Source organism: Branchiostoma belcheri, unplaced genomic scaffold (genome assembly GCF_001625305.1).
Source record: "Branchiostoma belcheri isolate BF01 breed outbred unplaced genomic scaffold, Haploidv18h27 scaffold2, whole genome shotgun sequence".
NCBI lineage: Eukaryota > Metazoa > Chordata > Leptocardii > Amphioxiformes > Branchiostomatidae > Branchiostoma > Branchiostoma belcheri.
The window spans coordinates 3,241,360-3,253,744 of NW_017803490.1; the positions used below are offsets into that span (position 1 = coordinate 3,241,360).

General features: G+C 40.8%; 2 protein-coding genes across 3 annotated transcripts; both read right to left on the bottom strand.

Moving 5' to 3' along the window:
* Window positions 1-966: 966 nt before the first annotated feature.
* LOC109468623 (potassium channel subfamily K member 16-like) lies at window positions 967-6,791 on the bottom strand. Of its 2 annotated transcripts, none has more exons than XM_019766937.1 (6): window positions 6,468-6,791; window positions 4,924-5,051; window positions 3,966-4,054; window positions 3,306-3,454; window positions 2,550-2,668; window positions 967-1,600 (listed from the first exon to the last, which is right to left on the bottom strand). In XM_019766937.1, exons 1-6 carry the CDS (start codon window positions 6,628-6,630, stop codon window positions 1,430-1,432), a joined length of 819 nt encoding a protein of 272 aa, XP_019622496.1. In that variant the 5' UTR covers window positions 6,631-6,791; the 3' UTR covers window positions 967-1,429. The 2 variants fall into 2 exon arrangements, with proteins under 2 accessions (XP_019622496.1, XP_019622497.1); XM_019766938.1 differs by lacking the exon at window positions 6,468-6,791 and adding an exon at window positions 5,741-5,831.
* A 122-nt stretch (window positions 6,792-6,913) lies between these two features.
* LOC109468622 (potassium channel subfamily K member 2-like) lies at window positions 6,914-12,315 on the bottom strand. The gene is made up of 6 exons (XM_019766936.1): window positions 11,641-12,315; window positions 10,373-10,551; window positions 9,809-9,897; window positions 8,877-9,025; window positions 8,263-8,372; window positions 6,914-7,677 (listed from the first exon to the last, which is right to left on the bottom strand). Exons 1-6 carry the CDS (start codon window positions 11,777-11,779, stop codon window positions 7,516-7,518), a joined length of 828 nt encoding a protein of 275 aa, XP_019622495.1. The 5' UTR covers window positions 11,780-12,315; the 3' UTR covers window positions 6,914-7,515.
* Between the last annotated feature and the right edge of the window lie 70 nt (window positions 12,316-12,385).

A 12,385-nucleotide genomic window follows, 5' to 3' on the forward strand; every position in this document is an offset into this window, starting at 1 on the left:
TTGCCAGGCTAGATTTTTTTCATAAGCATTAAATTTAAACATAGAGGCCAGCTCTGGGTCTGACATAGCGATGGAGAAGTTATTGACACCTGTTATCTTATGACACAAAAGACAAGTATGGAGTGAGACAGAAAATGTATTCTCACCATCCGTACTGACAGTGAGTATTAAAGATCATACAAATATTTAGGAATGTTATGTTATATCATGTTATGATATATACTAGTAGTTTATGATGTAACTTATTCTGATACTACACCAAGGTTTACGTTTACATACACATTTCATCAACTATTTAAAACTAGCACTGCCCAAAACAATACTTTCGTCCCTGAACTCAGGCATCCTTCCATCTCAAATATACTACTACTACTACTACTACAAATACTGATTTCAATGTAATGTTATATACCCTCATTATATATGGTGGGTATATGTATATGCTATATGATATACATATACCAGTTTTTGACATACATGTAGTTATCCAAGAATAAGTTACCAAGAAAGTGTTACAAATTACTAAGTATATGTTGAAAATACATGTACCCTGTATATTAAAAATCACAAAGAGCAAAAATATAAAAGTAATCTTACTAGCTTAAGGTTTATTTCAGTATTAAAAACAGCTATTTAAATCCAAACCTTTTCTAAGCAAATGCAAAATGTACAAAAACACACTTTTTATCAATGTAAATCAGTGCCAAAACTGCTTCAACTGCATTATAACTTACCAGCATATGTTAAACCATAACAACACTTGTCAAAGATCCCAAATACCAAACTGCATAAACTGTTTAATATCTACCCTAGACTGCATCTTGTCTTGAGAAAAACAAACGTGGCTACTCAAAGGTAACATAATAATAGTCTAGTCAATCTAGTGTTATGTTCTGGTAGCAAGGTAGACTTGCAAAGATTTATCAGACTTGGTTATACAATAATGACTATGTTATATGAAAGAGCATTCTTCTTTTGTACTTGGTACGGCCACACAGTGTTGTATATCATGCATTGTCTGAACATTTTTCTTCTGTCTTGAGTGAGTCCACTGTAGGTTTGTTTGAATTTTCAGACACTAGCCCCTCTTTCATAGTTGTTCGTACAAAATCTTTCTGTACCCTTTCCAGTTTATCTTTGTCTTCCTTTGTATATGGATTCCATACTGTTGTGGTATATTGCTAGCCTTTTAACAGGCTTTGAGAGGCTGCTGGAAAGAGTAAAAATTGGTCATAGAGAGATAAAATGCCAGGGGAGTTGGTCAGCTAGAAAGTAGTCTGCCAACCAAAAAATATACTCTCTAGCAGACCACCTCCCCCAACATGTTATCTGTCTATTTGGCCAATTTCTACTCTTTCCAGCCACCTCCCGAAGCCTGGTAGAGTCTAGCGGCCTGCAGTGAGTTGTAATGACCTTTCTCTTAATAATCTCAAGCCTGATTGGACAGAAGGGTGCCCCTCGGGACCGGTTCTGGTTCCGGCTCTTCTGCCTTCTGGACCTGCTGACCTTCTGGTCGGACCGGAGGCAGAACGTCGGCGATCAGGAACCAGAGCGTCGCCACCCACGTCATTCCAACCAGGATGTAACAACACTTGCACAGCTGGAACAAGTTTAGTGAGACATTAATTTGGTAATCTTCATGCAATATTCTCCAAGCTAAGGGAGCTTGCGAAGCACAAGACATAAGATGAAGAATAAGATCAAGGAAGACTGAATGCAGCTGTAGGATGCAGGTGCAAAACAAAGTTTAAAAAAGAGATTCTCCCACAATAGTTTTGTCCACAGGATGCACATGTTGATTTTTACAATAAAGAAAATTGTACAGATTCTTTTGAGACATTCTTCAGAAATTTTGTTTACTGTAGTTGAAATGATTGGCATACCGGTCTTTGAAAGTATTGTGTACTATGAATTTGAAACATTGGTCCATTAGATATCAGTAACTTCTGGTATGGCACTTTTTGTGTCCGGTAAAAATTTTTGGACTTGGCCATGACAGTTACATAAAAGAGGTATTCAAATGATATGGTGCAAGTACCTAAATAAATTTTAGGTGCACATATCTTTAGGCCACACTAATTTAATTTGTTGGTTCTCGGATTTTTTCAGAAAAAATATGAAGCGACAGGGCGAAAAAAAATAAAAATAAAATCAGGTCTAGGCATCCTATTATAGGCTTAAATGCTACAAAATGAGCCATGAAGTCAACACAAAAGGCTGGGTTAGTATTTAAACAATGAATTTTGAACTTTTAATCAAACCACTGCAATGATAGATGGGAAAACTGTATCAACTAGGAAGAAAAGGACTTTCCTCAACTGTTGGGGAGCAAAACATGAGCATTTTTCAGTTGATTCAGGACCAGAATCAAATTTTTTTTTTTTGCAAATCAGAAAAAAACGAAGAGGCGAATCCGAGAACCAACAAATTAAATTGGTGTGGCCTTAGGCGTAAAGTGTTCAGGTCCATTGCAGACCTGTGCCTATACAGGTACATGTGCGGGTATTTAGATACATAGTTCCAATGGACCACACAACTGTTTAACTCACAATGTAGAAGTTGAAGAGGGGCAGGTTGGGGTCAGCCTCCACACCAGCGTACCTCTGACCAGACACGAGGTCCCCGAACCCGATGGTGGTCACACTCACAAACGCATACCACGTCCCATCTGAAACCAACAGTTACAGTTACTGACGGGGGGCGCCATAGACTTTCTGCAACTTTTGATCCATTGCTCAACAAGTCATGTATACTATCTAGTATAATCACAGAAGTGGTGGATTGCTCACTCCTTACCAGAGACACCTACAAACGCATACCACACCCTATCTGAAATCAACAGCTCAAATTACAGACAGGGGGTGCCACACTCGGAATTTCTTTTTTTTTTCAATACATTTATTGCACAATTACATCTTTTGATCCACTGCTCAACGAGACATGTGTTCTATCTACAAAACGTGACATCAGAGAAATGGTGGATTGCTCATTCCTAACAGAGCCATATTGCATCCCATCTAAAATCAACAGATATAAGTTTTAGATGTGCACGCCATAGACCGATTCTGCAACTTTTCACCAAGTCAGGTTTTCCATTTTCACAAAGTCATGAAATCATAGATTCTGAAGCAGTGGATCTCTCATTCATTGACATATTCTGTCAAAAATTTGGGTAAGCCCCACTTTCTCATTGTGTTCCATAGGAGGTACATCTTTTATATAGTTTCACTACAATAATTGTAAACATAAAGATTGCAAATTAAACATTAGTGCCATCCCTGACAGAGACAGTAGATGAAGCTTACCAGCAAAGTTCCAGCCCTCCAACCTTGCGAAGATGGAGCCGGGGACCATCAGGATGAAGAACAGCCCAAAGAGTTCCACCAGCATCACGGTGACCGTCCGACGGCCGTACGGGCCCGGTACGCGGCGGAGAAAACGGTCCTCTCCTTCCCTGTTACATGCAACGTATGTTGATAACACAGTAGTCTGTATTAGATTTGTTATACTGCAATGATAAAATAATCCTTACACGGCTTGAAATACATGTACCATCTGCATAATGCATGTATACTTTTAGTGCAGGTAAAAATTGGAGCTGTGCTTATATTTCTGATACATGTACCTGCACCTACACTGGGCCATGTCCTGGATTTATATAAAATGCAGATGCACGTGGATTTTATTCGCTGCATTGGCTGTTACCACTTATGAAATATAACGTTATATGTATAAAGGAAATTGTAACCTTATAGTTTCTGAGCAGTTTTTAGTATGATCCATAATTCCTACAAACTGGGTGTTGCAGGTAAAATTTGTCTGGTGCAGGTTATTTTCAATGTTAGCTGCACCAGTGCAGGTATGCAGAAAAAAAGGATTTTGAGCCCTGCCTTAACTGCACTGAAGTAGCCATTTGGCTATCAATTCTCAAATAGTCCAAAATGAATCTACAAACATGCACGTACAAGACAAGGTTGCTGACTTTACTGCCGAAGTGTGCCAAGATGTAGATGACTAGCGGGATCCCAAAGTTTGCACTGATAGCCGTGAAGAACTGGAAAGGCATTCATATCATAAATCATCAAGTGTGGACCAAACAATGTAGTAAAAAAAAAACAAGATGAAAAAAAACAAGATGACAGATTGCTAAGGACTAACTCCATGCAGTAGTCAGTCAGATACAAGCAATAAACCATAATCTAGGCTCCTTCAATTTCTGGTATGGCCACACCGATTTAATTTTATGGATGACATCCGCGCGCGCATTGATTTTCGCCCGATCTCAAAAAAAAAAAAAAAAAAGAATCACGTATTCCGAGGCTCTGGCCTGGCTTTAGGCCTGGGTAGTGCATGGTGGTGATAACTCTGGTTGACGGCAGCCAGGCTACCGAAGCTCCAAGACTCAAGAACTGACAGTACATACGTACAGCAGTGTCGATTCATATATTCCGCAAAAATCCAGCATGTGTCGGCCTGTCGTATACGTCACTATGTAATGTGCCAAATTCACAATACCAGGTTTGTATTCCTGTGGTTTTGTAGCATTTTTATATTTGGCAGGATTTTTATTTTTTTCGCCCGCGCACTAGTTTGGGGGTCTTCAGAGGATGTCATCCATAAAATTAAATCGGTGTGGCCTATACTCTTTGGCTGATGCCACTCACTTTTTTTTGTTGTTTTTTTTAGAACTATCATGAAGAGGAATCAAGTGGAACTTGCTGCCACCAAGTACAGAAGGGGCATCATCACTAGATAGCTCTACCAAGAATGTCTTAATTCCTTTTCAATCGAGCAGCAATAAGAAAGAATTTGCAATCAACATAATCATGTTCATACATTGATGATACCTACAAGTACAAGTCAAACATCCAAACAATAGCTACAAGAGAATCCACCCCAGAGGCATTGCCAAAAAAAACCCACCTTGGCGAAACCGTTGACTGGTACTATGTGCCCATAGCCAATGGTTGTGATGACTGACATCATGTAGAAAAACGACTCAAAATATGACCTGGGCACGAGCGGGAAGGGCGCTGTGGCATTTCTGTTTTCTGTGGGAATAAATAAAGGATTTTAACTGTTTAGTTGAAGGGAATTCTATCTCTATGCCATGCATATGACATAAAATCAATTACACTTTCAACTAAGATAGCCTTTCAAATGATGCGTCATGTGGTTAGAGATTTAGACAGTATTTCATTAACTTGAATGTTGTACATGTATTTTGAAGAGGCACTATAACTATAAGCTGCATCTTGGTGTTAGAACATCTTGCAACTATTAACATTATGTTCAACAGGGCCTAGGATATACATTATTGATGCATTAGGCCATGTTGATTTGATTATATGGATGACATCCTCCGGGAACCTCAAAACTGATGCGCGCGTGCGAATAAAAAAAAAGTTTGCAAAAAAAAAAAAGGTGTTTTCATTATGAATTTTTTGAAGGTTGAACAAATGGGACAGAATATGGTTTGGCGAATAATTTAGTCTTCAAGTTCATTTCTTTACAATTTCATCGTTTGGCGTTTGATTTTGGCATTCATAGTTTTTATTTATTATTTTTTTGTAACTTACGGTATATTTTTGCTCATTTTGCAACTGTTTTGTACGATTTACAGTATGGTTGAAAACTCTTTTTTTTTTGGAAACGGCCGAAAATTCATGCGCGCGCGGATGTCATCCATATAATCAAATCAACATGGCCTTAAGAGTGTTCAGGGCTAATGACATTTCACCTTTGACCTCACAGTCTTGGCAACACCAAGGAGGTTTGGCAAGACTACGAATTAGATCGGGGTACAGAAAAAACATTCAACGTTTTCAATACAATACCTTTTGAGGCTTCTAAAGCTAACGTTAATGACTACTTTGAAAAGTCTATACGCTTTGGGTGCTGCATCGCTAGATCTAACAGGTGTCAGGAATAATCCATACGATTAACGCCCCTCCCCTATGTAACGTTATATGTACAGGACAGCCCCCATGCCTAGCCGTGGCGAATTTTACGAATCTGTATGTACAGACTGGCTTCGGAAGCCGTATTACACATACAAATCGTCAAATCGGCTTCCTGAGTCGCCACGGCTAGCCCTGGCGTAATGTAATGAACCCTGAAAAACACTGGACCGTCCCCTTTGGCACAGAGCAAACAGCATGAAAACTCTGTACACGTGAATTCGTCTGGACAAAGGGGCCTCTGTCCTCAGGTATATCAGTCTAATCGGTCAAAACGACTACTACAGAGAGACAAAATAAAAATATAGAATGGTACATTTAAGCTCTTTGGCTGAACTACTGTACAACTTTGATAAACAATGCAAGATAACGCAACGCTTTGGGCGTGTGGCCAACAAGCAAGTCTGTAGCTTGATAAGAATATAAGGTTACATACATGTATACCACACCCTGGTTGTGTCCTATATTAAACATTTCAACGATCCCTGTTCAACAAACGTGACTCACCTGCTGTGGAGTTTCTCAAATCTTCTGGCGAGAATGAGAAGTTACTGTTCTTCAGCCAGGAAGCGTCTGTCCACGGCTCCAGGGCGTGGAACATACCAGCACATATGAACAGGTACACAAACAACAGGACGACCAACAAGGCTAGTCTCACGTTGTGGTCCATAGTCTTAGCTCTCTGTGTTCCTGTCTTCAACGAAGACAAGCTTAGACGCTATATAAGATCACATAACCAACTCTTGTGTACTGCCGTCTTGGGGTGCCCGCCTTCTTGTGGCTCAAAGGCGCAGACTCAGTGAGACGCTTGTTTGTTTTTGACACAGTTGACCTCACGAAACGACCTATAGGGCGTTGATCCATAGTAAAGGAGCTAGTATTGTTGTTTAACTTTGAACACCAAATGGGAATAATTGATTGCAAGAAATTCTGGTGGTTTATTCGGCGTTTTAGCATCAAAAAGTGTAGGTCAACTCTACAAGAGCAGTTTTATCATGTTTATTATGTTGATACATTGTTGGAGCTCTGTGCAACTTATAGGTAATATTGCCACATGCTAACCTCGATTAAGGCTCGCCATACTAGTATAGCGACAAAGACCTTCAAATCTTCAACGCAAGTAAAAGTTGATGTCGTCTACTATAAACACTTTCTACAGAAGAAAACACGGAATACACACCGCCAACCATATACTTCCCCGTATGAAACACCACTACACATGGACACAACTGCTAAAACATAACCTATACAAAAAAATAAAAATATAACACCCGCAAACTTATCGTTAACCCCGATATCACGGATCAAAATCCTTGAGGCATATTGGACTAAATATTCTATAGGTTGAAACATAACCTAGCTCTTTCAGATCTAGCTACTATGTTATTTTAGTTATATTGACACACAGTTGGATAAATATTTCTTTTTAAGATAATGATAAATGATATAAAAGTATGGAAAAGTGGTTGATATTCTTTAAAGAGATGAAATGTTATTAATATTGCTAATTTCAATACTTAATCTGGGAGACACGTGAACTACGTGACGTTGGTATCTAAGCCTGTGCCGGTATCATCTCAGGTCTGTCCTGGTCCTCCGTGTTGACCAGCTCTCCGGCTTCCGGTTTGGATTCCGTATCCGGCATGACGTCAGCCAGTAGGATCCACATGGTGGCCACCCAGCTCAGGGCGACGATGTAATACCAAAACTTGCAGAACTGTTGGAGATTAAGTTAAAGACAAGTTAGCCATTTATTACATCAGGGCATACCGACCTTCACTCAATCGGGACGGGGGGCGGCACAGACTTCCGACGACCTTTGACCCAGTGCGACGTCAAACGCGGGTAAAAGTCACGGGTCTACAGCACTCAGGTCAAAAAGGCGATGAAGACCGAGTGATTCAATTTTCTTGAGTTGGAGAACAGTTTAATTCTCGTTATGTAATTTACCAACTCAGATGAATTTGCATGCTGGTTAATAATTTGGGCGGAAAATTTGGGTAACTGTAATTTTTTGTGTGTGTTGGAAATAATTTACAGTTCAAACCTGTTTCAGAATGACTTCTACTGACACAGATGAGACTTTCAAGCTAATTAAGTTTAACCACCACTACACTGAGACGGCGGGCGGTACCAACTTCCTGGCACTTTTTTGACCAATTGTCCGTAGGGTCCGTTATCTATGGAATTGCTCATGAGTAATACTCCAGACATTTTGTTGGTGCTATCCTAAAACTGCCAAGAAAAGAATTTACATTGTAAGACCGCTCAACTTCTGATTGTATCTATCTATTTTTCTCACCACGTAGATGCCGAAAGCCGCGTCAAACGCGAAGAAGGACTCGGAGTACCCGCCGTACAGGTCTCCGAACCCGATGGTGGTCACGCTCACGAACAGGTACCAGGTAGCATCTGAAAATAAACACCAGATATTAGATATTAACAATTTATCTGATAGTTCTACTGTATTACTGAAAGGACCACCTCTACTGTCGTCTACTAGTTTCATGCGGTTTACGTTCTATGAATGTAAGTACTGTGTTATTAACTTTTGTGATCAATATACAGTATGTGATTTTAATTTAAGAATCCAGGAAGAATAGATTAGATTTCCATGTTTAATTAATTACTGGACTTCCAATAAAACATCAAGCATTCGTTTTGGGGGTCGTGTGGTGTAACGACAGAGTGCTCGGCTCGGAACCAAGAGGTCCCGAGTTCGACTTCTGCCATGCATGCCACCGATCTGTTGCCCTTGGAAAAGGCACTTTACAAGAATTTTCTCACTTTACTCAGGTGAAAATGACATGTCTGCTCATGCGTGTGTCTGCGTTGGTGGCGGTATAAGATAGTTGAAAAACTTGAGTGAGCCGTTGCCATGTCGTAACAAATGTTGGAATGAAAAAAAAAACGTACCTCCGTATGACCATCCCTCCACTTTGCTGACGATAGCTGCCGGGATGAGGATGAAGAAGAAAAGTCCGAACAGTTCCACCAGCAGCAGCGTCAGCGTCCGGCGGCCGTACGGGCCGGGAACCCGGCTGAACAACCGCGCCTCACCCGCTCTACAAACACAGACGAACCTTAAATATAACTCAGAACAGCAAACTGTAATGCTATATATATTATATAATGTCCAAGCAGATCATACGGTGGCAAGGCAGTATCTTCGTGCTTGGAGATTACAAATATGTTTAAATGGCTATCACCCCCAGTGTTCAGAGTTCGCACACGCACTGCCATGAAACAGCTCCTCAGTTTCGACCCTTACATGCTGGACACTCCAAAGGCAAACCTGGAAACATTCAAAGGGAGTTTGCAATATCAAGGGCCACTAGTGTGGAACAGACTAGCTGTTGACAAACGGCAAATAACAACAACGTCTGTGTTCAAAACCAGACTGTGAAGGGACCGGTTTACTGAATGTGACTGTAACTGTAGCAGTGCACACTGTGATTTATATGTAATTGATTGTGATGTAATGTAACGTCATTGTGATTTTTTTTCTCTGTGATATACTGTATTTGTACCTTGGCTTGAGTTCCCAGGAATAACTGAAAAGCAGATCGGTAGATCTGAGTTATATCCTGGTTAAATAAATAAACTTGAAAACTTGAAACTTGAAACTTTAGCGGACCAACTCCTCTGCCATGTATCTGTCTATTGGGCCAACTTCTACTCATATTTTATATTGCCCCTTTTATAGCTGGTTATTAATCTCATATATTCAGTTCAGAGAAGTATTTTATTCACTTTTTGAAGATTTTGTGCTAATACTGAGAGAATGATAGCCAAAGCTCCTTCTTTTAATCTCTTCGCGTTTTTACTTACTTGCTTTGCGTACTTACTCGACAAGGTTGGCGAATTTCCTGCCGATGATCGCCAGGATGTAGAAAAACGCCGGGATTCCAAAGTTCGCGAAGACGGCCGTGAAAAACTGCAGAGGAATCAAGTCCAATGTTCAATAGCAATATGGTAAATACGTAGAGATTGCATAGCCTCCTTTTATGACTCTGGCAGATTTTTTTCTTCGCACAATTTCCTAACTGCCCCGCCGCAAAAATGCGTATGTTTTCCGATTTTCATACCATACGCTTTGAATATACACTGTACAGTAGAGTCACCTTTTTATGTTACAAAATGACTTTGACCCAATGTCGACGTCACACTTCAGAGAAGTCACGTGACAAAGAAGTCACGTGACAAGTCTCAATGGGTCAGTCTATACTGAGGAAGACCAGAGTGACTGGCCGAAAGCTCTATAGGTGAGAACATTTTCCTTCTGTGTTTGGGAACAAAAGTTTTACCATTAAACATTAAGTACCAACACGGATAAAAATCGGTCAGCTTCTACAATACACAACCGATCAATGCAGCTACACAAACCCATGCATATACGATTTCTCGTTAACCTTTGCGAACCCCGTTACAGGGTAGATGTGCCCGTAGCCTATAGTAGTGATGACTGTGGCACAGAAGTAGAACGCCTCCATGTAGGATCTCGGCTCGAAATCATGCAGCGTGTGGTTGTACCAGCTGTGCATGTCTGGTACTGCGGGGGTGACGTTGGTGATGTTCCAAATTCCCAAATCTGCGATGGACAGAAATTAGGTTTTCGTCATCAACAAGGACATAATTCTGTTAACATACGTTCGTCTACAATTTTGGCAAGTTGTGGTAAAGATCAGATTGAGGCTCTACAGTCCCTGGGAAGATTAAAAGCAATTTTAGGAAATATGTCTGATATTGATACTTATTGCCAGTTCTCCAAGCCCATTTTCATCATCATTTCATATTTCAAGCGTTTGAAATGGTCCCCAAACAATCTACACGAGGATTGTTAGCCACCCAAAATATCTAGGACCAGCATACGATGAAACAAGCAGAATATTTCTGGTTTTGCCACCCTGAAATCACTTTGAGTGCCTCTATATGATTGACTTGATTTCCCTCAGGCGTTACGTTTGACCTGTTACCCTTTCCCCGTTCTTGGCAACATCAACAACGATATTTCTAGAGGCCTTAAAGACCGTGCCAAGTAGTCTGCCAAGTTTAAAGTCTGTGATCATTTATCGAGATCTGCATTTGACAGAACTTCAGGGGACGTGGTTTGTTTATAGATTAGGCCTCACAACTCTTGATCCAGGCCTTTGATTTTAGTATCCCTACTCCAACAGTCACGTCTAAATATCCTATACAACCTTCTACATGTATTAGGGGAGCATCTGACCCACGTGTCTGACCTCAGATCAGGAGGAAGCATTTTTGCCAGGGGGTTAGATTTGTCTAGCCTCTACCAGGCTCCGCGGAACGCTGGAAAAATAGTAGAAATTGGCCGAAATAAAGGGATAGTATACCAGAGAAGATCCAGGGCCATAGAAGCGACCAATTTGCGACCCACGGAGCTTCTATGGCCCTGGATCTTCTCTGGTATACTATCCCTTTATTTCGGCCAATTTCTACTATTTTTCCAGCGATCCACGGAGCCTGGTAGAGGCTAAGATTTGTCAGTGGACGCCCGTCGAGTGAATCTATTCAACAGGTGGGCTTTGTATTGAATGTAGTTGACGAATTATTTGGGCTAATACCAGCCCCACAACACCACACACTGGATAACGTTTGACCTAGTGTGCTATGGGTCTGGCATCCAGGCTAACGAATGTGTAGATATTTTCCTTACCTTTAACTGTGACTGTAATGTTTCCTTCGTAGTCGCCCCAGAACCAGCCCGGCTCCAGTGCGTGGAACAACCCGGCCCCGATAAACATGTAAGTAAACAGCCCGGCAAACAGGAGCATCAACCGCAAGTACTCGTTCATACTGTAGCTGTAGTCAGACCACGCCTCACGCAAAACTACCAAACACTCAAAGCTGTCAGGCACACAAAACTGTTTCCTTCGTGATCGGTAAGGTTTGGGGCGTGATTCCTAAGTCAGGTGCCACATGTATGCAGCCGACGCGAAACTAGTCAAACCAGTTTTCAACCCAAGTAAATGACATCTGACTGGCTGTCTAGAAACGTAAGTGGAGAGAAGAGGCCAAAGATCTTTTCTCAGAAAGTCTTCTGAGAAAACAGGGCTTCTGGAAAGCACTCTTGGCACAGTGAACTGTCACACTGCAGGCTAGAAGTAAGAAAAGGGGATTGTCAGAGAGTAGTTTACTGACCCGGAAGTTTGATACCGACCCAACCCACCACCGGAGTTCATCCACAAAGAGGTTATAACCTCCTTAGTTCATCTAAACAAAGACGGAACATACCATTATCAAAGGTTTCCAAAGTGCATGCAGATTATTATAAAACGTAGGGTAGGGAATTGTTCTAATCCAGTATGGATTAAAAAGTAAGAAAAGATCGACAGAAAGAACTATTGAAATGGACGTGACAAATAATGTTCACGAATCAATAATTTCGATATTATGTCCTC